This window comes from Hesperophylax consimilis, chromosome 6, assembly GCF_061612785.1.
Source record: "Hesperophylax consimilis isolate HC1 chromosome 6, BYU_Hcon_1.0, whole genome shotgun sequence".
Taxonomy (NCBI): domain Eukaryota; kingdom Metazoa; phylum Arthropoda; class Insecta; order Trichoptera; family Limnephilidae; genus Hesperophylax; species Hesperophylax consimilis.
This window is the reverse complement of record NC_142841.1, coordinates 20365313-20392449: the sequence shown is the minus strand read 5'-3', so window position 1 is coordinate 20392449 and position 27137 is coordinate 20365313. Positions and strand designations below refer to the sequence as shown.

Below are 27137 nucleotides of genomic sequence, written 5' to 3'. Positions count from 1 at the left end.
GGAACTTTTGAACAAGATGAATGAATGCATTAAAATCGTAAACATAATTAAATCAAGAGCCCTAAACTCACGAATCTTTGGAATACTCTGTGCAGAAATGGGAGCCGAATATGAATCCTTATTGTTTTGTACTGAAATTCGTTGGCAATCCCGAGGCAAAGTTTTGGCTAGATTGCTTGAGTTTCTTCACGAGGTGTGTGAGTTTCTTTTAAATCAAAATATGCCTAAACTATATCAGCACCTCGATGATAATTACTGGATAGCCAAACTTGCATACATGGCTGATATATTAGAGCATTTGAAAGAACTTAATAACGAACTTTGGCAGAAAGAGTTACAAAAAGGATGTTTGGAAATGTACCAAAGGACCAACCATAGTACAATTGAAAAAAAAACAATTAACTGTGGATCTGGCCCAACAACATTTAAGTCTGCTTCAGCCGAAATTTGATAAATATTTTTATTCCATTAATACGGAACAATACGATTGGATTCGAAATCCTTTTGCAACCAATGTAATAAATTTTATGGAAGCACTGCCTCTGCAAATTCGAGAGGAATTTACAGATTTAAATAATTACATGACATTAAAAATTCACTTCTCCAAAGATCCATTAGATGTTTTCTAGATTTACGTTAAAAAAGAATATCATCGCATTTCCGTCAAAGCATTCTTAACACTGCTTCCATTTTCAACGCCATATTTATGTGAGCAAAGTTTTTCAACGCTTGTATTAATTAAAAATAAAAAAGGTCTTGACCAAGAACTTCGGGTTGCGCTGTCAAAAATCGAGCCGAATATAAAACTTTTGTGTTCATTGAAACAAGCGCAGGTTAATTTAACAATTAATCGGTCATTAATTTATTATTATTTTATAATAATTATTAAGATTGCGTAAAAATAAATATGTTATAGTTATATGTATGTATGTATACTTTTCAAATAAAAAACAAAAAAATTATTGTAAAATTTGTGTATCAATTTAATACCTATATATTTTAGCTTTTGGTGTGCCGCGGAATTCTAGGAAGAAATTTGGTGTGTCGTAGGTGAGAAAAGGTTGCGGAGCACTGCTATAGAGCATGTTTCTTTATTTCGCTGGACGTCACAATTATTCATTAATACACTTTTTTTTAAATAATTAATTTTTCGCAGTGCATAATAATTAATGGGTATTATGGGCGGGTTACAACTTATACCAACCAACCCGAACCAGTTCAACCAGTAAGGCTCTCACAGATTAAAATCCCGGCGTGCGCAAGTAAATTTTATTTGATTAATTATGTTATTTTACAATTAACTCATTTAAAATAATAAATAAGAGTGGAAGATACTCTCAGTATCGGCCTGGTGAAGACCAACATTCAGAATTGAAGCGTTGCTTGAAATGGCTTTGGCCGCGTTTGGTGACCAGATTTGAATTGACAAGGACTTCCCCACCTTTCTCTTCCTCATCTCCTCCCCCCTACTACCTTCAAACTCACAACATACCCTAATTGGGGATGCATCAGTCTCACTGGCTCCTGGCGATTAGGGCTCTTGCGGTTTCACATTTAAAAAAATGATAAAGCCTATAAAGAATGGCCATTTTTTTCATTATGGTAACAAAATTTTGTTTTATTGTCGTTGGTAAATAACATTGATGTATTTCTATGGTATATAATAAAACATTCATAGACACAAGACCTAATGAAGCTTAGCTATAAATTATTCATTTATATTCTGTAATGGATGTTTTTTTAACAATTAACTATTTATTGAGTTGGAAATTAGTTAGTCTGAAAGGTCGGTTTTTGAGATAATAATGCTGAATATATGAAATGAAGTTAAATTTTTTTAAAACAACTATCAAAATTATGAAAATTCCAAACGTTTTAGTACGAATTTTGGAAGCCATAATGTAATTATTTTCAATGTGTCAATTATTCGTATTTTTACATAAAAAACGAACGCAATACGCAAAATCAAATATTGAAAAAGGATTATATTATGTACAAATGACCACAATATACAAAATAAAACATTGAAAAATGATTATATAATATACAAATAAACACAATGTACGAAATAAAATATTGGAAAAGGATTATATTATGTATAAATGAACACAAACAAAATAAAATATTGGAAAAGTATTAGTGGTAAGTTTAACATATATTATAACCGGATAAAACAGAACAGTCACAAAACATAACAATATGGAATAAATGGCTAGGTTAGGTTAGGTTTTAGGCTAGTTTAGGTTGGGTTAGATTAGATTGTTAATTTTTATCATCCTTAAATAGTTCCACAAAAAATTCAAACCTTATTTGTTTATCATTAACCCACATTGTAGTTCCTACCCAAAATGCATTTTCCCTTGTTCTGTTCCATTCCTAAAGGTTTTATCTTAGAATAAAGATTTAAAATAAGGAGACTGTGTGGTTTGTTTTTTATGTTCGAATTTTCGTCGTTGAAAGTGCTTGTTATTTTCGCTCCTTATAACAAGTGTGTAAATTATCATCTCCAAGTTAAAAACATTAAATATTGCCGTGTGGTGATCACAAAACAGCTCGTGGAAACAACGGCGCACATTTATAAACTAATAATAATTATCCTCCCCACTTCCAAATGAAACAAACATCGTTCACAAGGTAAGGGCCTCCTTTTCCCCATTCTTATTTTCTACTGTGATAAACACACATTGTTTTATAAAAAATGATTACCTGCAGTTGAATTAGCCAAAACATCAATGCAACAGCTTCTGGCAGCTTCCGTGCACCGGATCCACCTCTGAACTATGGCATCAGATAAAACTGCTTTTCGGATCAGTTTTATGGCTTCGGAATTCCTGACATCCAACTGGTGACATTTCGATTCACCTGTCGTACGATTGGTCTAAATTTATAAAGCAAAAGTATATATAAAATATTACAAAGTAACATACATTTTGTAGGAATGCGTAGGTAGGTACCTGATAGACTTTAAACAGTAAATTCTGAGCTTACTTGGAGTAAAAAATGTGAACAGCATTCTGAATTCTGAATATTACACTATGTTTTTAATTTTGACCGGTTAGTTGTTAAGTTGACAAATGTTGACTGAGTTCACACGTCAGCGTCGTGAGTTCAATTCCTCTTCAAGTTTAGTCCTACATCATTGCACAAGCAACATTGATATCTTATAATGATGGGAGTTATTCAAATATCTTCAGTTTGTTCGTTGGTCGAGAATGTTTGTTTTTCTTTTAAAAACGAAAATGAAAGGGTAAATGATTTTTTTGTTAAATACGATAATCCTTGTAATTCGACGTAGGTAGTTCATTCGACGAAGATTTGGAATCTAGGGTAACTCCATCGACATACGTAAGTTATATCGATTGTTAACTCCGATAATTAATGTATAGGAGATTAATAAAAATATCATTTAATCAGTGAAAATAATATTAACAACTCTTAATAAAAATACGACAATAATGAGTCAATCCCAATTATTGAGAATTTTGTTTTATTTTTATTTTTGCGACTATATACAACAGTGTACGTACAAAATATTACGACGAATGTATTATAATAATTTAATATTATCCTCGACTTGTAGATCAGTCAAAAGATTAACCATAGAAATAAAAATCAGATAGGTATTATTAGTAAATATACGATACCACATCTAGATTGCACATATTTTTGGAAAGCATTTTACAATCATTCGAAAGATGGCAGAGTATAAAAAATATGTAAAAATAATCAAGGGTAATTTTTAAACTGAAGTATACGAGATCGATAGCAAATACAGAATTTAGTTAGGTCTCAATTAAGTTCAATTGGTATCCGTTGCAGTGAGCATGAGTAATGAGCTTTTCGTGCCTGATATACGTTCATAGCACGGTCATAGCTTGCCCGCATAACCGGAGCATACCATGACCGAGCTATGAACGTATCAGGCACGAAAAGAAACTGCACGCACTATTATGCTACTGCAACGGATCGACAGGGTTCTATGCACGGAGCGTATCGCCACCGGCAAAATATTCTTGCCGTAGATTGGTTGCTGGTCCGGTCATGGCACGCTACTGTGTTGGTCTGGGACGGAACGGTCTATTGGACGTTGTTTCATATTTCAAAGAAATAATATTTCTTGCATGTCAAGGCCATGGTGTGATTTGTTTTGATATTTTCGTTGAGAGTAAGTTTTTAGTATTATTTTCAACGATTAAATATTACGGAGAGGATTACACTTAAATTTGTATATTTAATCTCCTTGATATGTAAGGAAGGTATTTACTTACAATAAGGAAACAGGGCACCGGGCCTCTGTTGTCATAAATGCACGTGGTAATATTGGGCCGAGGAAAGGAAACGTTCATCAGATTGGGCTGCAAGTAGATGAAACACCCGGTATTCACATGCCACTGATAGATGACCTGCGGATACACCTCTCCCCGGTAGTTGCATTTTGGGTTGAAAACCAACATTTCGTCGATCTACAAAAGAAATTAAAATACAAAAATGTGTATGTATAAAGACTATCAAAACATTCATCTTATAAAAAAAATTCTAATCTTGGTCAAAAATCACTGAAACAGATATATTTTTCTTATAAGTCTAAAATCACGCAGTCTTTACGTAGATAGCGATAGAAATTTTCGCTTAAAACCAGCCGCCTGTTTCGATTTATCCAAAAAAATCATTGCCATAATACATCTTAAGGCGATGCACTACGTAGTAATGCAAAATCATGTGTTTTTAGTTTGAAAATATGGTCGCCTAGAAATGGTTCAGATGAGTAGAATACATCTTGGCCGAAATAATCGAGTATTTTTTAGATTAATGTTTTTATAAGCCCAGAAAAAAATAATGGAAAGGCCTATGAAAACTGCTTTAAAGTTCAAAAACTCCTACTTACGAACCCATTTTCGGTTATGATTTTATTGTATAATGTGGCAAATTAAGTTATTTATAAAATGATCGAAAAAAATTAAATATTTATGCCTGAACATCCACAAAATAAAATTAAAGGCACTTTTTGGCCATGTTTTTTTCTTGCATAAATCAAAACAGGCGGATGGTGTTAAGCGGGAATTTAAACCTTATCGCCATCTACATAAGGGTTTTTATTGATAGCGGCTCAATTTATTATATCACACGACGTAGTGCATCGCCTTAAAATGTTTTTGGATCATTAAGTAAAGAATTTAATTAGCCACATTATGCAATAAAACCATATCCGAAAAAGAGTTCGTGGGAAGGGGATTTTGCATAATTAATGAAATTTGTATTGACCTGATAATTTATTTTTTCAGAGCTTATAAATGAGAGCTTATTTCAAATGGCCAAGATGTGTTCTACCCGCAACATTCTATTAAATCTTCTATAATACTAAGAGATCAAATTTTCAAACAAAAACAACATAGTATTTATACAGCCCTATTTACTCCTTGAAAAAATTTAATATCTTTTCTTTTTATTTATATTTTATATAGTTTATAACTCATTTTTATATCATTTTACCAAGCAAAAAAAGTCTGTAATACTTAATATAGGTATATTATGTATAATTTTAAAATTTTAAATCGTGGAAATATGTTAAAAATTATTATAACACCCATGAACAGTAGGGTGGAGTGACGTTGTATGGGACTTTTTTTTTTAAAGATGCCAGTACTGTAATAGCAAAAAAAAGTTGCCTCTATATAACACCTCTTTCGTCTAAAAAAATCAACTCGATCGAAACATTCCTTTATTCAACAACCAGCACATTTATATTTAGAAAAAAATTGTATGAAAAAAGTCGCTGAAAACTCTGCCAAGCATTATAAACAAGCGATATTCATAGCAAAAATACAATTTTATTAGGGGTTTTATAGCTTATAAGGTGCATAACACATCTGAAAATAAAAATAAAATTACCATAGTTTCAAGGCGGGGTCTATTTTTGGTTTTTTGAAGAGGATTATTGATTTTTATTGTTTTTTTCGTGTTTTTGAGAAACATGTTTTTTTATTAAATAAAATACTTTAACAAAGAGAATTTTTTTAAACATTATCGAAGTTTTATAATATTTATCGTGTTTTGAAATGAGATTTGGTGTGAAATTCGGGCATTATATGCCTAGATTTTATTGTCGCCCGAATGAATCCATCTCTTGCTTCAGGCCCAACTGTAGACAACGATGCCTGGGTAACTAATTTGATGCACCTCTTGACTGCTTGAGTGTGGCAGGGAAATCTGGGAAATTCAATACTGTCCTTTTCTTCACCGAAATTATTTATCATTTTGACTAGGCCATCATTACTGATTTCGGATAGTATCGGTGGCAGTGTAACTTCGCATTCCTGCCAGTTGATAATATCGTAATATTTACTTGCTGAAAAGTTTATTGTTGGAATAATAAAGTCTCTAACAACAGATGGACTCGGACATCTATCTCGCGCCTTTAATATTTGTCTCAAACCCAATTCTCTTACAATAAGGTTGTCATCCATTATCATGGATAGTAGCAGATTTTCCGGGTGGCAAAAATAGGCGTTTCTTTGAATTACTGGATTAATTATATCTCGTAGATCGGTGCTCAAATATCGGGTGAGTTTTATTATAGTCATGTAATGCCCCATCTTTACACGACGGGTGCCTCTTTATCTCAAACCATGTCGGAGCATATGCTTTAACAACATATTAGTAGAAGGGTTAGTTGTTCTTATATATAATCGAAGTATTGAGTTTGCTGTCGTCAACCAGCGTGAGTGACAAATACTACCTGGATGACGGTTTGCTAAATTTGGTGGGCAGTGACCTGTTGTAACTGCAAAACATATTTCGTACAAGTATTTTTGGTCCGTGCTCAAATTTTTCAATTCCTCTGCGTTGAGTTTGTGCATCTCAAAGTGTATTGGTGAATAATTTATAACGGTGTTTTCAGAGCTGCTTGAAAGAAGTTTTCCAATAGGTCCTGAAAACCCTTTAGGTCCTGTTGTAGCACCATCTAAGTGTTGAAACAAGTGGCGAAGGGGAAGTTCGTTTGCATGCAGCTGACAGATAAACCATTGTAACGGATGACCTAATTCCAATTCCATTAATCTAATAGTTCCATTTCTTTTGCCTGTATTGACAGCAGTCCCATCACATCCAATTGCTGATAAATCATTCAAATTAAAACCGTTCATTTTTAAATGGTGTAACATGCTCTTTGCGATGTTTTTGCCAGTTCCTGATGATGGTGTAACATGTCCAACATATTGAGACCCCGGCTCAGATAAAATGGAATAATGTTCTTCTGAAATCGTTCTCCGATGATATCTATCCCCTTTTTTTCCTGAGACAGTGTTTTATCCTTCCTTCCATCGAAATATAGACCTCGATTTTTTGTTGACTCTGACGACATCTGCCATGTTTTTATTAAAGAAGTGCGACACGTTTGTCTAGCTCGTCTGAGTTTGCTCCTATCAATCACCATTTTAGAGTCGTCTTCGGTTACTATGCCAAAATCTTGTAATGTAGCACTTGCAACAGCTGATGCCGACCTGTCTGACAAACCATACTGATCGCAGATTCTGGCCAAAGTGGGGAGTTTTAACATCATACGGGAATTTTCTGGAGGTTGCGAAGAATGTGAAGAAAATGATTGGTTTTCATCAAAAAAGGGTTGACGTGGTTTTGTCGCTGATGCTGTAGATGAGCTGACCTTCGAAGCAAGTTCAGATAAACGAGCTTGCATCCTCATTTTCCGATGTAATTTTTTTGTTGTGTCGGTGTCTATTGCTCCCAGCATCATTTTTCTCGAGGATCTTTGGTTTTCAAGGAATGCTTGTTCTTTGGTGGGTACCTTGCGCGTCTTTTCGCAGGAACACATATTCAGATTGTTACATTTGCATGAAGCAATATCGAAAAGTTTATTCATTTTGATTTTATAAGAATTTAACTTAACATAATAATGCACACTTTTTTTGGCCAATTTTTAAGTTTTAAGTATTCGTTATAATGATCTTGGATCAGTTTCATCACTCGATTGTGTGAAACAATGGGAATAGAAGCGCGCTTCCAAATTCCTTCAACAATTGCAGATATAACACTTTTTATTTCGAATACTGACGGTTTTTTTGTAGAGTTAAGATTACGCTCATATCGTAAGAACAAATAATGTTTAATCACTTCTGAGACAGTAGGTAACACTTGAGAGTTCATTTCAGTTGGTGCCCCGAATATTGGACATAAAATTTTGCTTCTCGTGTAATTTGCATTCATTTTCACAACAATTATATGTGTTAAAATTTAATCGGACAAGGATTCTAACACGTCTACGGTCAGCGGTAGCCGAAACGAAACTAGATGCAAGTCGCATCTAGTTTCTGCGACGAAACAATAGGAGCGAAATTATCCCCCCCACCTCCACAGCGCTCACAAACTCACTAGTTTAAGAGCAATTTATGCAGTGTTTTTTTTTATAAAACATGTAATGTTCAATTAGGTAAATGCAATTGAAAGTAATGGATATTATTTTATATTTTTGAAACTGTACTCAGATTTTGGGAAAAAAAGGCTAAATTTACGTTTTTTACGTTACGAAATCGCTAGGTTGTTGAATGAAGACATAAGTTTAGATTTTTTAAAGTATTTTTACGAGAACATGAATGACATGAAGCATCTTTTGGCAGCTATTACAATACCGAGATTTGATTTTTGCAATGTCACTCCACCCTATTGAACAGGCTCTGCCTTTCCGTGATTCTTTTGTTTACATTTATTTTTTTTATTTCTTCTTGTAATGTTGTACTTAATTTTTTTTTGCTTTTCGATGCAATTCCGATGATGTACAAAACTCATTGAAGGATGAGAGGAATTTACATTATATAGGTAGGAATTAATAAGTACAATTTAACATTTTATTTTATTTGGTTTTACGCCCTTCTGCGCTTTTACATGGATTTTAAAAACAGAATATATTTAGTGAGCTATCGAAAATTATACAAAAAATGTAAAGCATGGTATAACAGCACACTGATAAACTGAATATAAATCAATATTAGTAAAACATGTATCAGTAACATAAAATAATATAGAGACTAGAACAACATTACATATAATATAAATCACCAAAACTACATTGGTATATTGATATCAAAATTATAAGTTTCACATATAAAACAGTACAAAAATAGATAAAAAGTAGGTTAAGTAGAACAATCAATAATAAACAAAAAGGGGAACAATCAGGGATATACACATAAGCTCGAAGTCAAGGTAGGAATTTACAAGAAGGTACCCACTAATACTTTGGTAAAAACATATATTGATTATTTAACTGTTACAAAGTAATACGAGTACAAAATTTCTATACAAGGGTCTCATCTGTCCATATAAAGATAATCTTTGGTACGTTAACCATTGAATAGTCTTTATCGGGTTTATTTAAAATTTTCTTATTAACTGGAGCATTGACTATATATAGATATTTTATCAAATCGCTCATCCATAGAATATCGAAATTGATAAAACTTGTAATATTAAATCTGTAGGAACCGACCCTCAGTTTTTTTTTTCATATCCATCCAAAATAAACACTACACTACTATCTTTACCTTATCTAAAATGTATTAAAATTGCGAGTATAGATTTTCATTATAGAGGTCAGGTTATAGGTAAAAGTAAATAGAGACAAATAATACCGGTTTTGACACTTTATAATACTATTCCTTCAGTGTTGCTTTGCAAAATTTCTGCAAAATAATGTGTTATTATTATTTGGCAATAACTCGGCTCTCCTGTGATTCCTCTATTAGCTTTTCAATAATTTTTTGATGTCTTGGTAATCGATGGTTTTTCGATTTTAAAAAAATCTGGTATAATGTGTAACATTTTTGGCAATTTAGTTGCATCTGGGTAAAACGTAGACAATGACATTTTATTTCAAATATTCTGTTTCACAAATATAAATGTTATTACCTCACATGGGTAATTGTCCTCATTTAGCTCCAGATCCAATTCATAATCGTCCCATAATGGAACGTCCCATGCTGGATCCCAATCGTCTGTTTCAAATGTGTGAATCTGAAAAACAAACTTGCAGTAGTGTCGGCTTATAATAACAAAAATACTCATACTTCTAACTGCTTGTCGCCAAAGGGATGAGAACTGGATATTCAGATCTAGTCACTAAGTATACCGAAATGCGAAGTTTTGATTCTTAATGGTAATGTTAAAAAAAAAACGGGGACCTAGGACCCGCATGATAGAAATTATGATGATTTGAGCTATAAAGCACAGGAGGCTTTAACAAAGAAACTTTGATAGTAGTTTTAAATACATATAGGATATATTATACCGCTTTGCTGACTGGCAGATTCGCAATGCTTAGAAACTCGGCTAACTTATCCGATATCTATAGCCAAAATTTGTGTATAGTATTCGGGTAAATAGTTCTCGTATCGGGCTTCATAAATAAATAAATTGTTAAATCGTTAATCGAAAATAATACTTTCCTTTTGAATAGTGGACTGAGAAAACAAAATATTTAATATCGCTAATTTACTTAGAATCTCTTCAAACTATTCGTAATCCGGTTAAAAACTGGATTGCGGGACCTTAACGAATGAATTGAAAGGCTACCTAATAAACTTTTAGTAAGAAACGAATGTATTATCGTGATGTCAGAACACGTGTCCATAAAAATCCCAATATTTAATATAGTATATTATCAAGGTGCAAATGCGGGTGCATGAACACGTGTTCCGATATAAAAGGAATTTCCTGAAAGCTTATGAGGAACCGGCCAGCAATTCCTTTTTTAACCGAATCACCAATAATTTGAGGAGATTTTTAATAAATTGGCAACACTTATCAAGAGGATGATTTAATAACCCCAAGAATACCTAGCCAGATAACAATGGTTTCCTTGCGGTTCTAATAAATTCTCCTCGTGAAGTATAAATTGTAGATGACAGTGAATTTTATCATTCTACATTCTGAGGTCATCACTTAAATCACAACCCCCAAACCTGATAACGACGACTTTCTCCTGAACAGTTTTTTATCAAGATCCAAGCTACGGTAATATACTAATTAATGCGATGGTCTCGGGTGCATTAAAGTAAACGAGCTTGTCAATATTTACATTTTCTAACACAACACAGCAAAATATCCATGAGTAAATACAATAATAATTCTTTCAATCCTAATCTACATTTTTTTTATTTTACATTTACTCCACGTAAGTGAGGTCCTTTGGAAAATAGTTTCGTTCTGTGTCTGTATCATTTTTGAAGATGTTATGTTTAAGGTCTTTTTCAAAAAAGGGAGGAGAGGGAGTTCTGGGAAGAAATAAGAAAAGAGGGGTCGGTAGGAATCTGAGGGTCAGAGATGAGGCGGCTCTTAACCGGAATCTCCAGCATTGCATTTTACTTTAAAATTTGTCTTATTTGTAATATCGGTACAGAGGTACTGCAATAATCCACTCACTCTACTATGTTACATTTGTAACATAATTTAATAAATATTACTGCTCCGTCAACGATCCCAATTTCATCTCGAGTGTAAGAGCCACGCAATCAATTGGTGAAAATCTCGCGAAACCATTTAAATTCACCGCGCACAGATCTATGAATGTTGTAGCGCTGACATTGTAAATTAGAATTCATAAACGAATCTATTTCGAATGCGATGGATTATACATAATCAAAGATGTTCATTATTCACTTGCCTTAAAAAAATATTATACATATATATATATATGCAGTGCTTCACCACGTGATTTTCCATTAGTTCAATGTTATATTGCAGTACCTACTGCACGTTGCATATGTAATAATAATAATATATAATATTAATGAAACACTGACCTTTTGTAAATCGCTTTATTTATAGTAAAAACGCCAAGTAGTTTCGAGATAACCGTATCTACTATCTTTAGGTCAGATAATACAGGGTGCCGCAAAACAGACTGCAAAAACAGACATTGTAGTTATGAAGGGCTGTTTAAAAAAACGGCGCAACTTACAGAAATGGGGTTTATTTTATGTTATTCGGTAAATCGTGCCGTGTGATGCATCAAGCCCCGAAGATGACATCAGAAAGATGATAACCCCCAGCGCGATAAATTGATGAAGGCGATTTCTGTTGTTTTCAGCCCCTTTTGGCATATCTCGACGGATATAGCGACGATTTCTTCCAGAATCCGGCGGACGGCAAGGCCCCGGTGTTGGCCGGACCAAACCATAGTAACGACTGAAAACAGCACGACTCTCCCGACACAATGAGACCGCTCCTAGGTTCCTACCCTCACCATATGGGATATACCAGCCCTTCAAAACTGCACTCTGAACTTAACTGTCTGTTTTGCTGCACCCTGTACAATCAAACATTATTATTTCGGTTTGCTGTGATCTGCGTTACTCCTGTGAGAAATTATTCACGTTCAATGCACTCCAGTTTACGTTGAATGTGCCGTTTTCAAAATTGGAACTGATTGTTTGAAGAATAATTCTGACAATTAGGTAGGTACCCACCTACAATCAGAAAATTATTTTATTATTAATCAATTAATCTTTCTTTATTTAAATGTCTACTTATTTTGTTTTAGTTTTTTACGGATTTCATTATTTTTCAAGTTTATTAACGGCGTTCATTTGAAAGATAAATTTCTGATATTCTATCTAATTTGTCAACAAAGCATGTAATATTCAATTATTGAAGATAACATTACCGATTCTTAAACGAAAATTTCAAACAGAAAATCAGAAAAAGAATTGCCTTGCCGTGGCTCTGCTCTACCAACTGAGTTGATGGGTCCATATTTCCTTCGGTAATATTTAACTGTATCATATTTCCAATAAGAACTACCGACATTAACTTCATTTTCTCACCGCACATTTGTATTGACTGCTATCTTTATGCATGATCGCAAGATTCAACTCGAACTAAAAAGCAATCTAGATCGTATCTTGGATAAATATATGCTATTTTTATTATAATGTGTGACATTTTTTGACTTTTCTTCTGTCTCCGAGGGACAATGTCGTATTAGAAATTTGCTTTTCTTAAAATTTTAACTCAGAAAGGGGAAATTCTGTGTGGGCCTCGATAAATTTTAAATATTATATTTTATATATTATACAGGATTTTCCAATAAGAGGTGTTATTTAAAATAGCCCGCTATTTCGGTAGATGTTACTTTTGAAGCTGTCATTTTTTAATATTTGACAAGTAGAAACTACGTCATTGATAAAAACGGAACTACACTCGTTTCATCAACGCATTGAAATTATTAAAATTCACTTGAGTGCATCAAATGCAAATCATCTTGAGTGATGAGGCCCATTTCCACCTCGGTGGCTTCGTCAACAAGCAAAATTGTCGCATCTGCTGCTCGGAAAACCCAAGAGTTATTGTTGAAAAGCCTCTCTATCCTCAACGTGTGACTGTTTGGTGCGGTTTATGGTCCGGTGGAGTCATTAGACCTTACTTTTTCGACAATGAGGCTGGAGCAACAGTTACGGTGAATGGATTGCGCTATCGAGAGATGATTAATGATTTTTTTATAGCCGGAATTGGATGGTATTGATCTAGACAACGTTTAATTTCAACAAAACGGCGCTACGTGCCATAAACAACGAAATCATTGATCTTTGACGATTGAATATCAAAATAACACCTCTTATTGGAAAACCCTGTATTTCTAATTCCTTTGAAAATAGGTGTCCCTCCACTCACCCATCAGGGGGTCTAGCACAGTGAAATCAATAAATTCACAATGTCGGATCGATAAGCGTAACTACCGATGCTTTTATACCAATGCGTAAATCCTAATGCCAATACGATATTGACGAAATCCGTCATCTATGGTCAATTAGCGATGTTCGAGAGCACGGTCAAAGTATGATTCCGACAGTCGGTAGTTAAAAGCCGCTACTTTTAGCGAGGCCTCCGAGGTGTTGGATAAGCTGTCAATGTGCACGACGTTTTGGATAATGTCGTTAATGGCTGGCTAATTAATGAATGGAGGTAAACTAACAAATCCCTTAAGTTGAAATAAATTGTATACACAATCCATGGACAATCGAAACGCAATCAATTGATTCCGTTCCAACTTGGGGGAACAAAAGTTGTTGGCCATAACTACAGACCCCATCAAGTAATTAACCTTTTTAGTGTCAAAAAGTACATGTGGACTGCCAGTACATATTAAAGTTATTATTCAAATTCGACATTGTCAATGTATTAGTATTTTTTTACTTTTTCGTAGCCGTCTGACGTCAATTCATTTCCCAGCTGCCAGTATTTCCCGCGTATCCATAGTTCAACAATGCTAGCTAAATCCCTATAAATTCGTTGGTAGTTCCGTCTATCGGTCCGATATTGTAAAGTTATTGATATATACTGGTAACACTAGACTTATTTTGTCATTACGAATCATCAAAAGTCATATATTTACGTAAAAATATTAACACGATGGGATTTTGAATTGAAATACTTACCTAAATGTGTATTGGCAGTCAGTATTTACTTTTTGGCATTAAAGGCGAGTTCATTAGTTAATGAGGTCTTTATTAAAGTTAGTTAATTGGTCAATGAGATCTTTAGCCATAATACGAGATATATGAAGCAAGTGTCTGCATTGCAGTTCTCCAAGTTCCAACGGATTTAATCGATCGCATAAATGAAGTCTTTCATTCGGAAGGGCTTCGTTAATATGCCTCTATTCATTAATAAAGCAGTAATTTTGCATAAAAACGATATTATTAAAAAAGTTGCGTATATCGACAGTCACCCAAATTGAACTGATAACCAAGGAGATGTGGCTGGCTTTCTTTGTCGGAATCGTTGACCGTGTTAGGGTATGTCGTTAACTCACCATAGATCACGAATTTAGTCATTATCGTATTGACATATGGCTTTATCGATCGTCTGTGCTAGACCTCCTGAAGCTGGTAGTCAACTTTGATTCTTCAGCTGAATTCATATGTGTATGACCTTTGTTTTTTTTTATTGGACGCCATTCAATGATATGGAAATTCCAACGGTAATCTATTATTTGCAACCAGGCAGCATGATATGACGGTTACATAATAACATACCCTGTTCATCAAGATTAACCCTAATAAATTTAAACTAAAGAAATAAAAATTTCAAATATAGAATTAAAATATTTTTCTGGTAAAAAAAACATTGTATTGTATGTAGGTACTTTATCGCTAGTTCGAATTCTTTTTTGACACTTGAGTTCCAATTTGGAACATGACTTTCAAAAAAAAAACAAATCCGTGTTTAGTGTACTAGAGTTATAATTTCAGAGAGACCCACAACCGAAATTAGTATAAAAATGCTATTATAGTTTCGATCTCCAAGATGGAACACGAGATTTTGCGTCTGCGGAAATTTTGCATACATCAATCGGATTTCAATATTAGCTTCAAATTAGGTGCAAATGCTTAATTAATTATCAAATGAATCAAATAACATCACATTCGTGCTTTAATTTTTAATTGGCATTGTCATTCTTCTCCAAGTCCGATATTTCCTCTCAAACTGATAAGCTTAATGATAACATTGTTTTTCGTTGAGAATTGGATACAATTTAATACACAAATTTAATATTAATTTTCCTTTGATAATAAAAATATTTAACTAGTAACTTCGTGGCAAAAAAATGTTTTTTTTGAAGAGTGAAGTATTATTGGCATAACTCGTTGTAGATTGCATCATTTCTTAAATAGTTTTTTTTCCCCACTAGGGAATTCCTTTGTCGAAATTATCGTTATAATCAATCAAATAAGTAACGTACATAATACATACATAGTGGATTACATCGAATATACGGTTTCTAAGGTGATTTATAACAGAAGCTATGATATGGGTAATCCAAAATCAGCCACTCTTAGCCAGTATGGAATATTTAGCATTTTCTTAAATAAATTAAACGAACTTTTTTTTCATATTTTCACTGAGTACATTATAAAGCAACGAAGCCTTATAAGAAATACTGTTTTGACAAAGGAAGTTATATTATTCACCGGCTGATACATTAAAGAAGATACCAATCTAGTATTGCGCACTTGTTGCAATCTTATGGCAGTATCAATGTTGTTGAAAATTTTAAAGAGATCCTGTATTATGTACAACTGTCTTACTGACATCATTTTACTTTCACTATAACCGTGAAGAACACAAAAAAGCTTTTCACAGCCATTATTTTTAAAATTATTTTTTGTTCAACATTTATAGGCTCTAGGGTAGTCTTGTGATAAGAACACCAACATACAACATTATATGAAAGCATTGATAATATAGAGAGCATTTATAATAGATAAAATATTCCAGGAGTACCAGGATTTTATTAAACGAAGTCAATTATATTCAGCAAATACTTTTTTTTCCATATATCTTGTAAATTTCTAGATTTGTAAAGTTTCTTTACATTGAATTTTATAATATTCCTTACATTTTTTTTATATTGCTTTGCTGTCAACTATTCTTATTTCAATTTTTTAAAGTTTTATTTCATAATGCATACTTTTTACTTTTTTATTATTCGCTTCCGTTTTCGACACGATTCGACCATGCCATTCATAATCGTTTTCAATTAACTTAAAATAAGTAACAAGTAGTGGTGTACATTACACAATAAAACTCCCCAAAAAACCAAAATATCGAAACATTGTTACGAAGTTTATGCCCAAGAAACATAAAAAAATCGCATACAAATTTATATTATTTATTTCACTATACTTACAAATTTACTTGACTTGAGAAATTAATGCATACAGTTTATACATACAATCTACGAGTTCATAGATGGAGTTAATTTAATATTTTATTAAAATACACTTTTTGCAAGTTATTCTTTACAATATTAAAAGTAATTATTTATTTGCGCCCTTCGTACGCAATATGAATCTGAATAAATAGTTTTATCCGTATAAACACGCGATTCTTTCAAGAGAGGCATACAAATACAATATTGTACCGATGATTCAATTTAATATTGTATTTGTATGACTCTCTTAAAAGAATCGAGTATTTACAACAAATAATTCGTATCCAAGTATGGAGTGAATACAAATCTGACTCAGGCAATTGCGTCTCTGTATGAGGGAAGCGTTGCATGTGTTAGAGTGAACGGTGGTTTTACGGGGTGGTTTGATATCACAAAAGGTTTTAAACAAGGCTGCGTAATGTCACCGTGGATATTCAATCTATACATGGATAATTGTATGCAAGAATTGAAAGAGGTGGGATTGGGTGCGAATTTGAATAATTTGAAAGTATGTTGCCTGTTGTATGCTGATGATGCGGTGCTGATTGCTAATAGTATAGAACATCTACAGTCTCTCGTGTCTAGGATGAACGAAGTATGCATGAAGAATGAGTTAATGATGAATGTAAGTAAGTCTAAAGTAATGGTGTTTGAAAGAGAGAGTACGAAAACAGTGTGCAATATAATTGTGAATGAGGAATACTTGGAGCAGGTGGATGAGTTTGTGTATTTAGGAAGTATGTTTACGAGAGATGGGAAGGCTGACAGAGATATTGAAAGAAGGGTAAATGCAGGTAATTCCGTTAATGGAGGACTGAACGCAGTTGGCGCTAACAAAAAATTGTCCAAAGAAGCGAAGTTAGCAGTCCACAACGGAGTGCTGGTACCTACCTTGATGTATGGAAGTGAGGCATGGAACTGGCAAAGAAAGGATGAAAGTAAAACCATGTTTGATCGTGTGAGGAATGTGGAGATCCGCAAAGAGTGCAAGGCTGATGTAAGCGTAATGAGTAAGATTAAGAAAGGGACGCTTAGATGGTTTGGGCATGTAGAGCGAATGAGCGAAGATAGGAGTGTAAGGAGGATATATGATGCAAATGTGAATGGTAGCAGAAGTCGGGGACGCCCGAGGAAGACATGGCACGATCAAGTGAATCAGATACTAGAGTCGGGCCATGTCAAGAGTCAGAATAATAGAAGAGTATGTATGAGACGATGTATGAATGTGAATGAGGCAAGGAGTGTGTGCCAAGACCGAGTTGTTTGGCGGTCCGTCCTCTCTGCCTACCCCTGCGGGGAAACAGCGTGATGGTTAGTTAGTTAGTTAGTTAGTTAATATTGTAAAGCATAACTTAACAAAAGGAAAAGTTAACCTGAAGGAATGTACTTGAATTTCTTTAACAAGTGATTTCGGACAGTATTTTTAGTAAAAAATTTTGTCTCCGGTGACTTTTTTTATGTTTCTATTTTAAAATTTTTGTTCATCACAACCAAATAACAACAAAAAATCTTCCACGTGTCATTACTGGTCACTCAGGCGAGTAAAAACTCGTCCCAACCCCTCATCAGACCCTAAATGTCTGTGATTTTTTTCTGTTTTAAGTTTTAAAAAAAACTAAGAAAATCAACAAAAATATCACCGGAGACCTAAACTTAATTATCATTTTTTAATGTCAGGAATACTGGTTATGGTAATGTCAAGTATATCCCCTTAACATCTTACATATAAAAACACATATAATTTGACAATTACTCGGGGTATTCCAGTATGGAAAGATTTGTTTCCTATTGCAATTAAAACTTTGGTTGTTAATTAATGTATTACGTAACATTTTAAAATCCTAAAACATGTAATTCTTATTTTCAGTACCTACGTATTATAGTGAATTCGTGCCCCCGTTTATTTGTCGATTTAATTATTAACGCCCTTTGTGGGGCGTTTACAAAGGAATAATAAAAATTATATAGTTTCTTTCTTTTTAAACGTGTCTTTACTGCTCCAGCAGCAATCTTTTGTATTTATTGAGTGATAAATTGAAGATATCCACTGACTTAGCATAATTATTTCCTTCCATTCTGGACGATGAGAAGTAGGTACAAATAATGGTAGTTAGTCCCAGAATTTTTGTACTGATATAAATCCACATTTCTAGTATTACGTAGTGGAATCCGAAAGCTTTAATGCCTGCTCATGACTATCGAATGTATCATTTAGAATTTTATATAGAAGTAGCAAGTCAGTGAAAATTATTATCTCTGCTAATTTAAGCTATTGAGATCAAGAGTGTTGTAGTTCAACAAAATTGCTGAAATACCCATTTCAAAACTTAGATAGCGTTCTTACGATAGTTGATGGTGTAATGTTCAGCATATTTTCCGTCCAAACAGAGTTGACCAGTGTTCGATTCTTGGCCGAGGAAATTTTTGTTTTTAATACAATTTTTTCATGTACATTTTTTAAAACGTTTAATTTAAATGTTGTAGGTACAAAAACATATTTTTCAATAAATAAATTTCATGTTGGAAAGAATGAGAGTGAAAGTAAATTAGTGGTGGTACATTTTTCAGTGAAGGTTATATTTATATGATGGTTAAATAATATTTTCAATGGATTTGAAAAGGTTCTTACCTTTCCAGCTAAAAGTACGATGACCAACAGATATAAAGCTCGTTCCATCTTTCAACTAGAGTCCATTATCACGTTACACATTTAACTTTAATTGTTCACAGTTTTAACACACTTTCACAGTTCACTGATATATCCAATTGTTTATTATAATATTATCTCCTAAAATCAATCGTATAATAATAAGAAAACAATATAACAAGTCATTTTAAGTCATCATTTATAGATTGATTAATAAAATAAAAGCCCACAAAGCTTTCAAATTCCTTTCTTTATATTTTTTTGCTGCGCATATTCAAATATCAACAAAAATATTTTTTGTTCATTTTTCTACGAAAATATGACGTCTTTTTTTACTGGTTTCTATTTTTTGCGTTGTGACGGAGATTCATGAAATTACGGAAAGCTGTGTAGCTGCACTAACATGAACAAGGCTGTCAAATGACCTCGTGAATCTCTCAGTAAAAAGGCAAAAGCAGATAATATTAATTAATACTGTTATAAAATAATTATATTTTCTACACATGTTTGTCGGTGATCTTTGACCCTTTGGGAAATCGCTGATTGCAGTGGGAATATTGACCGAACTATCAACGTAAATAGCGTGTAAAATATATTTCAAAGGTCAAAATAAAACACAACCTTTAAACTACTTATATGACTAGTTTTGATACCCGGATTCACCCGTGATTTGTGATTTCAGAAACCCTTATCAATCTACATAAATAGCATTCTGTATGGGATGGGTTAAAATAAACCACAACCTTTCAACTAAATTAACAAGTTTAATTACACAGGTTTTCCAGCAATAAAAGAGTGTATTAGTTTCAGAATCCCCTATCAACGTAAAGTGTATTAGTTTCAGAATCCCTTATCAACGTAAAGTTATAAGTTTCAGAATCCCTTATCAACTTAAAAAGTATTAGTTTCAGAATCCCTTATCAACGTAAAGTGTGTTAGTTTCAGAATCCCTTATCAACGTAAAGAGTATTAGTTTCAGAATCCCTTATCAACGTAAAGAGTATTAGTTTCAGAATCCCTTATCAACGTAAATTGTATTAGTTTCAGAATCCTTTATCAACGTAAAGTGTATTAGTTTCAGAATCCCTTATCAACGTAAAGAGTATTAGTTTCAGAATCCCTTATCAACGTAAAGAGTGTTAATTATTGAGTTAATTTGAGGTTTTACTCAATAATGTTATTCCGAAAAAAAAAAAATAAAGAGTGTTAGTTTCAGAATCCCTTATAAACTTAAAATGTATTAATTTTAGAATCCTTTATCAATAAAAAGGTGTATTAGTTTCAGAATCCCACATCAACGTAAATGGCATTCGAAATTATGTGTTTATCTTGTAGTTTTACTACCCGGTTTCGATCCGGCATGCACTTGTAATATTATTTCATATTCCCTTATTCATATATCTGCGAAAATATTGACTCAATTACTGGATGCAAGGACTAATTTTTTTGTCAGATTAATCAAATAATCGAACAATTAATTGTCTCTCAACAGAATTCAATAACATTTCAAATTTATTATCTTAATGATAATTTAATATGGGCAAATGGAAAAAACAATGATCATGGATTCTTTTAGTTTTTAAATATAAATGAGAATTTCAAAGCTCCTAATGGAAATAATGTGATGAGACGTAAAGTTCCATTCCTATAGAAAAATCTTTACTTTCTGTGTCGTTTTAACTTCTTTTTTTACTGTTGGTTTTTGTGGTTTGGGCATTTTCGCCACAATTTGTACATGTTTTTATAATTTTTGGTACTAACTACCATAGTATTTAATTTATCGCTAATGTCTGAAAGAATTAAATAATATAATCTTTCCAATATTCTACAATACATAACTATAAAAAAACAAATACAAATCGTGGGACAAATCAAAAACGCAATGTAAAAACTTTGGCGAAAATTCTTATTAGCTGTACTACCTACCAATCTCATGTTCTTTTTTCGATTTTTTTTAAATGAGTTAAACAAAATTTTAAATGTTCAATAATATTGATTCATTTGTTCCTCTCTTACTTTTTTTTATTTATTTTTTACATACTTCTTTAATGTAATTAACACGTAGATAATATAAAATTCTTGAGGGCGTAAATCAAATTTAAAAAATGTAAAAAAAGCTGTACGAATTTAAGTATTAAGTGCAATATTCGGGATTTTGAAATTTGACGCACAAACATCGTGTCAGCTTTATAGTTAAGATGACTCGCCAAAACTCAATGGCATTTTTATTACTTTTAAGATAAACTTATCGACCAATTTTATTTTCTAAACCTACTTTAGTTACCTACTGGATTTTACAATTCATATTATTCGCAATGAAATGATAAGGTTATTGGTACAGAAAAAAGATAACTCATAATTTAAGAGAAAAATAAATTTATCAGAATAGTATCAATAATATTTTTTTTAATAATTGCCTTATATGTGTAGCTGTTTTATTTACAACGAAATTGTTTATTGTAAAGCTCTAAAACGCATAATGGAAAAAGAGTTTCAGAATTAAGCTGTGCTGGGAATTTTCTTAGTTTACCAGCTTACCTTATCAAGTTTTCATTTCAATTGTTTCCCGGTGCACATAATTATATATTTGCATTAACTTCTCTTCAACTGCTGGCTTGGTTGACCACAACCAAGCTAATGCCAAATTCGGGTATTGTTGCAACAATTAAATTTGCAAATTAAACTGAATCTAGTTTAAACTTTTGCCACTGAATGCATTCGTTCTAAGTGCATTAAATATAATCCCACAACATGAGTTTTGCTTCTTAGACACAATCATATATTATCTGATTGCATAGTTAGATTAAACAATAATGCTAGTCTCACACGTATGCTAAACTCTCATAATATATGATATAATATGTGGGCATGGCCTATTTCACCACGCATATTATATATTTGATATGATGAAAAAGGCCAAGCCAACATGATATATAATGGGAGTAGGTAGAGCCTTCGAGTAATGCTAGCTTAAATTATACAGCATTTGTTTAACAGCTTTAAAGGAATACATAATAAAAAGTAAACAAAGAGTGGGTAGGTACTTATTATAATTATTTTGATTAATGTAAAAGCTTTATTAAAACCACGAAGAAAAGTCCTTGATTCAAAATTTCCGATTCGTCGTAGAACCAGTATAATTATTATTACACAATATAATTTCCTTGTCCGTGCGTACTAGTGTGACATTTACATAATTAAGACTGATTTATACCTGTTTTAACTCAACCATTCGGCATTTCCTTAAACTTACCAATTTAATAAATCTTCATATTCCGTCTAGATCAACCCGACAATCTGATTGATTTTATCTACCCTCGTGTAGAACAAACATTCGAAAAAATTCCAAAATTCCTCGTATATGTGCACAATATAATACAAAATTTTACAGCATGAAATTTTTGGTAATAACCTAAAGAAATATCGATATGAAGTAATGCGTACGATCTATTATTAATATGAGAGTATGGAATGTATCGGGAGCATCTCCTATCCTCTTCCTATTTTCCTCTTCCTCTCCCCTTCCCTTAACACCAAATTAACTTTAAGATATTAAAACTTAATTTCCAATGAACTTTAGCATAAGAAACTTCCGTGGCTTGACTTCAGTTAACTTATATATTTATATCTATCACTCTATATTATGTAAAAGCTGTTTGTTTCTTACAAAATAAATAAATAAATTTCATCTGTTTTTAAGTTCTTAAATTCACTTTAATATTCAAACAAGCCTTGTTTAATTACATGACTAATTTTCACTGATCTTTTCAATGTGATGGTACCTTCTACCTACCTGCATGGAGAAAGTTTAAGAAAATAATTAGCATGCGATAATGACCTTTCTTTCGACAAATGTATGTATTTATTTACGTACTTAGTACTTATTAGTAATGGAAATTAATGATTATTCATTTTAATTGGTAAATCTTATGATATCAGAAGCAATCTTAGTATTGTTCAATCGATAAGATAAAATTTCACAAAAACTTAAATTCTATTTCGTTATACAAAACATTAATATTAATTATTATTTTTTTTGATTTAGAAACAAACTTTTTCAGTTTCCATTATAGCAGTCCTAAATGAGTTGAGAAATATAAAAACTGTTAAAATGTGTTGTTGTTTTGAGAGCGACCACATTACAAAAAATATTTTTTTAAATATCCGCAGGTTTCATCATTGAGAGATATTAGAAGCAAATCATCGTTTTCATTAAGACAAAATAAGAAATGTGATAAACTTTGGTGATGGGATCAATACAAAAGGTCACTTCCCGAAAGCCAAGACTTAAACAAAAGCGAAATTTTGACTATGCAATTTTTAATTTTTTTTTTTCAATAACTACTTGTTTAAAAAAATTATTATTTTTGTTGTTTTTTCAATTCAATATAAATATTATTATTACGTGTTCAAACAATAGTTTTAATAATTCGATAATCATTCTAGAATTATGATCTGTTCTCGTGACGCACGCGGCGCTTATCTGTATAAATTAAACATATTATTATTAATTTTAAAAAAATAATAATGATGTAACAAATTGAGCTTGCGTAATGAACATTTCATCTCGCAAATATTAAATTTGGCAATTATCGCAACGGTTGTTTTTTTAAATTTATATATTAAAATTTTTTGGAATAAATTTTTTAAGAACTTTTGAAGGTTATACTCATCAATGGAATATATCATTAAGAAGAAGATAATACTGATAAATCTAAACGAAACATGAAACAGAACAAGACACAGAAAATTAAAAATGTAACTGTTTTTCTAAAACGAAAAACAGGGACCGGGACAGCGCCTCAACCAACATAACATTTATAGGTGTCCCATAAAACTAAAAATCGGATAGATTTATCTTAGAAACTATCTGGGTTTCAAATAAATTCGTTAAATTTTGTAATCATTCAAAAAGATCGCATTCAAAATATGAGAAAAATTAGTCAAGGCGATGCCATACGTAGTAATTCAAAATCATGTGTTTTTGGTTTGAAAATTTGGTGGCCTAGAAATATTTCAGATGCTTTAATTAAATACTGCGAGTAGAATACATCTTGGCCTTAATCGAGTATTTTTTAGATAAGTCTTTTTATTTATAAGCTCAGAAAAAAATAATGTAAAGGCCTATGAAAACTGCTTTAATGTTCAAAATCTCCTACTTACGAACCCATTTTCGGTTATGATTTTATTGTATAATGTGGTAAATTAAGTTATTAAAAAAAATGATTGAAAAAAATATATATTTGTGCCTGACAAAATAAAATAAAAGGCACTTTTTGGCCATGTTTTTTTCTTGCATAAATCAAAACAGGCGGATGGTGTTAGTGGAATTTAAACCTTATCGCCATCTACGTAAGGGTTGTTATTGATACCTGCTCAATTCCTGCTCTTTCCAACGGCCGAGGTGTTGTCTTGGTAAGACAGAGGTCAGAGGTTCGATTTTCACGTGAGAATATTTCCTTTTTTTAATTTTTCTGTGTCTTGTTCTATTTCATGTTTCGCTGAGAATCATTAGTATTATCTTCTTCAATGATATTATTTATATTATTACGATTTAAATACAAAAAATAATATGGATGATCTACAGTCTCTCGTGTCTAAGATGTAAGAAGTATGCATGAAGAATGAGTTAATGATGAATGTAAGTAAGTCTAAAGTAATGGTGTTTGAAAGAGAGAGTACGAAAACAGTGTGCAATATAGCTGTGAATGAGGAATACTTGGAGCAGGTGGATGAGTTTGTTTATTTAGGAAGTATGTTTATGAGAGATGGGAAGACTGACAGAGATATTGAAAGAAGGGTAAATGAAGGTAACTCCATTATTGGAGGACTGAACGCAGTTGGCGCTAGTAAAAAAATGACCAAAGAAGCGAAGTTAGCAGTCCACAATGGAGTGCTGGTACCTACCCTGATGTATGGAAGCGAGGCATGGAATTGGCAGAGAAAGGATGAAAGTAGATTGAATGCTGTTGAAATGAGATCCCTAAGGCGTATGTGTGGTAAAACCATGTATGATCGTGTGTGGAATGTGGAGATCCGCAAAGAGTGCAAGGCTGATGTAAGCGTAATGAGTAAGATTAAGAAAGCTACGCTTAGATGGTTTGGGCATATAGAGCGATTGAGCGAAGAAAAGAGTGTAAGGAGGATATATGATGCAAATTCGAATGGTTGTTGATATCGGGGATGCCCGAGGAAGACATGGCACGATCAAGTGAATCAGATACTTGAGTCGGGCCATGTCAAGAGTCAGAATAATAGAAGAGTATGTATGAGACGATGTACGAATGTGAATGAGGCAAGAAGTGTGTGCCAAGACCGAGTTGTTTGGCGGTCCGTCCTCTCTGCCTACCCCTGCGGGGAAACGGCGTGATGGTTAGTTAGTTAATTAAAACGAAAATAAATAAAATAGCTCATATTCGTACTGGATATTTGCTATACCTTTTGATTAAAAAAATATTTTGCAGATTGTTAAATTGGTATAAAAAATTATGTTTTGCATAATAAAGTCTGTGCAGTCGTTCCTCTTAAGCTAGCCACAAACGAGATATATCACCTCATAGTAAATATGGGGATGGCGTATATCCCCATATCTCTCGCCGTACAATTCCATACAGCACCCACTAATTACTCATCTCTAAATACTCGTAGTATAAAATAAAGTCGCTTTTCGTGTCTGTCTTTTTGCGCGCTTAATTCTCCTAAACTACGCAACAGATTTTAATGCGGTTTTCAATATCGTTTATCTAATTTTTTCCAATGTTTATGTATATAATACATGCATATTATATTTTTAAAAAGTATAGAAAAGTCAACGTTTTGTAATCAAATCAAAAAAATATTTTGTCGGGCGCTTACATTGCTAACGCTCGCTAAACTTTAGAAGATACAACAAAATAATACTACGAAATAGTACTACAGAATTGTATATCTTGAAAAAGCCTACATAAAATTCCGCGTTGGTATATACAGGGTGTCCGGAAACTCGTAGCACAAGCGGGAAACTGGTGAATCTACATCACATTTGGAGTCGATATTGTAGTATATTTTTTTTTTGATTTGAGCTTTCGTTATCGAGTACCTAAATCGAGTTAGAAGTTGATTTTTTTTTTTTTTTTTTTAAATTTTTTTTAAATCAAATTCTTATAAATTATTACTGAAGATCAAAGTACCCAACTAATTAAAACTATTTGAAAGTAAAACAAATGAAGAAACTCGGATTTGAAGCATTATTTTGAAATCACCCTTCATTTAATCCGGTGTAATCATAAAATATTTCTGCTCTGCAGGGTTCAAACATCTGTTGTTCAACCCTAAACACCAGAAAAAACTTTAACCCTAAAATAGCCGAAAAAATTTTTTTTTTGTTTTTTTTTTTTTTTGTGAAAATGCTCAAATCAAAAAACTTTATGTTTATTTGGGTTCCCCATGTGGTGTAGATTCTCCAGTTTCCCGCTTGTACTACGAGTTTCCGGACACCGTGTATTATGTCTTTCTCCTAAGGATACCACACAGTAATCATTTTTATCTTTTACATATATTATGTGTTATTTGCGACGCTATTTCGACGAATAAAATATTATTCTCATCCAATGTAATGTGTTAGTTATATTTCACATTTAATGTTTATTAAAATTCCCTTCACAAAATATTATTTAAATCAATATCTTAGAAGATATCGCAATTTGAAAAATCACTAGCAACATAACTATTTGGCGCACGCACAAAAGCCGCCGCGCCGCGGCGAGTTCTTTGTCGCGATAACAAGTA

At 32.6% G+C, this 27137-nt stretch overlaps 1 protein-coding gene across 3 annotated transcripts in view; it reads right to left on the bottom strand.

Moving 5' to 3' along the window:
- LOC149423048 (uncharacterized) overlaps window positions 1-27137 on the bottom strand; it is a 65167-nt gene that overhangs the window by 17037 nt on the left and 20993 nt on the right. Inside the window, exons 2-5 of one of the 3 annotated variants that reach the window (XM_089632828.1) lie at window positions 19353-19511; window positions 9919-10023; window positions 4269-4463; window positions 2707-2878 (exon numbers count right to left, since the gene is read on the bottom strand). In XM_089632828.1, coding sequence (XP_089488954.1) covers window positions 2707-2878; window positions 4269-4463; window positions 9919-10023; window positions 19353-19400 — 520 coding nt within the window. In that variant the 5' untranslated portion in view covers window positions 19401-19511. Of the gene's footprint in view, window positions 1-2706; window positions 2879-4268; window positions 4464-9918; window positions 10024-19352; window positions 19775-27137 lie in introns of those variants that run through there. The other 2 variants (XM_089632827.1, XM_089632829.1) reach the window with 2 other exon arrangements.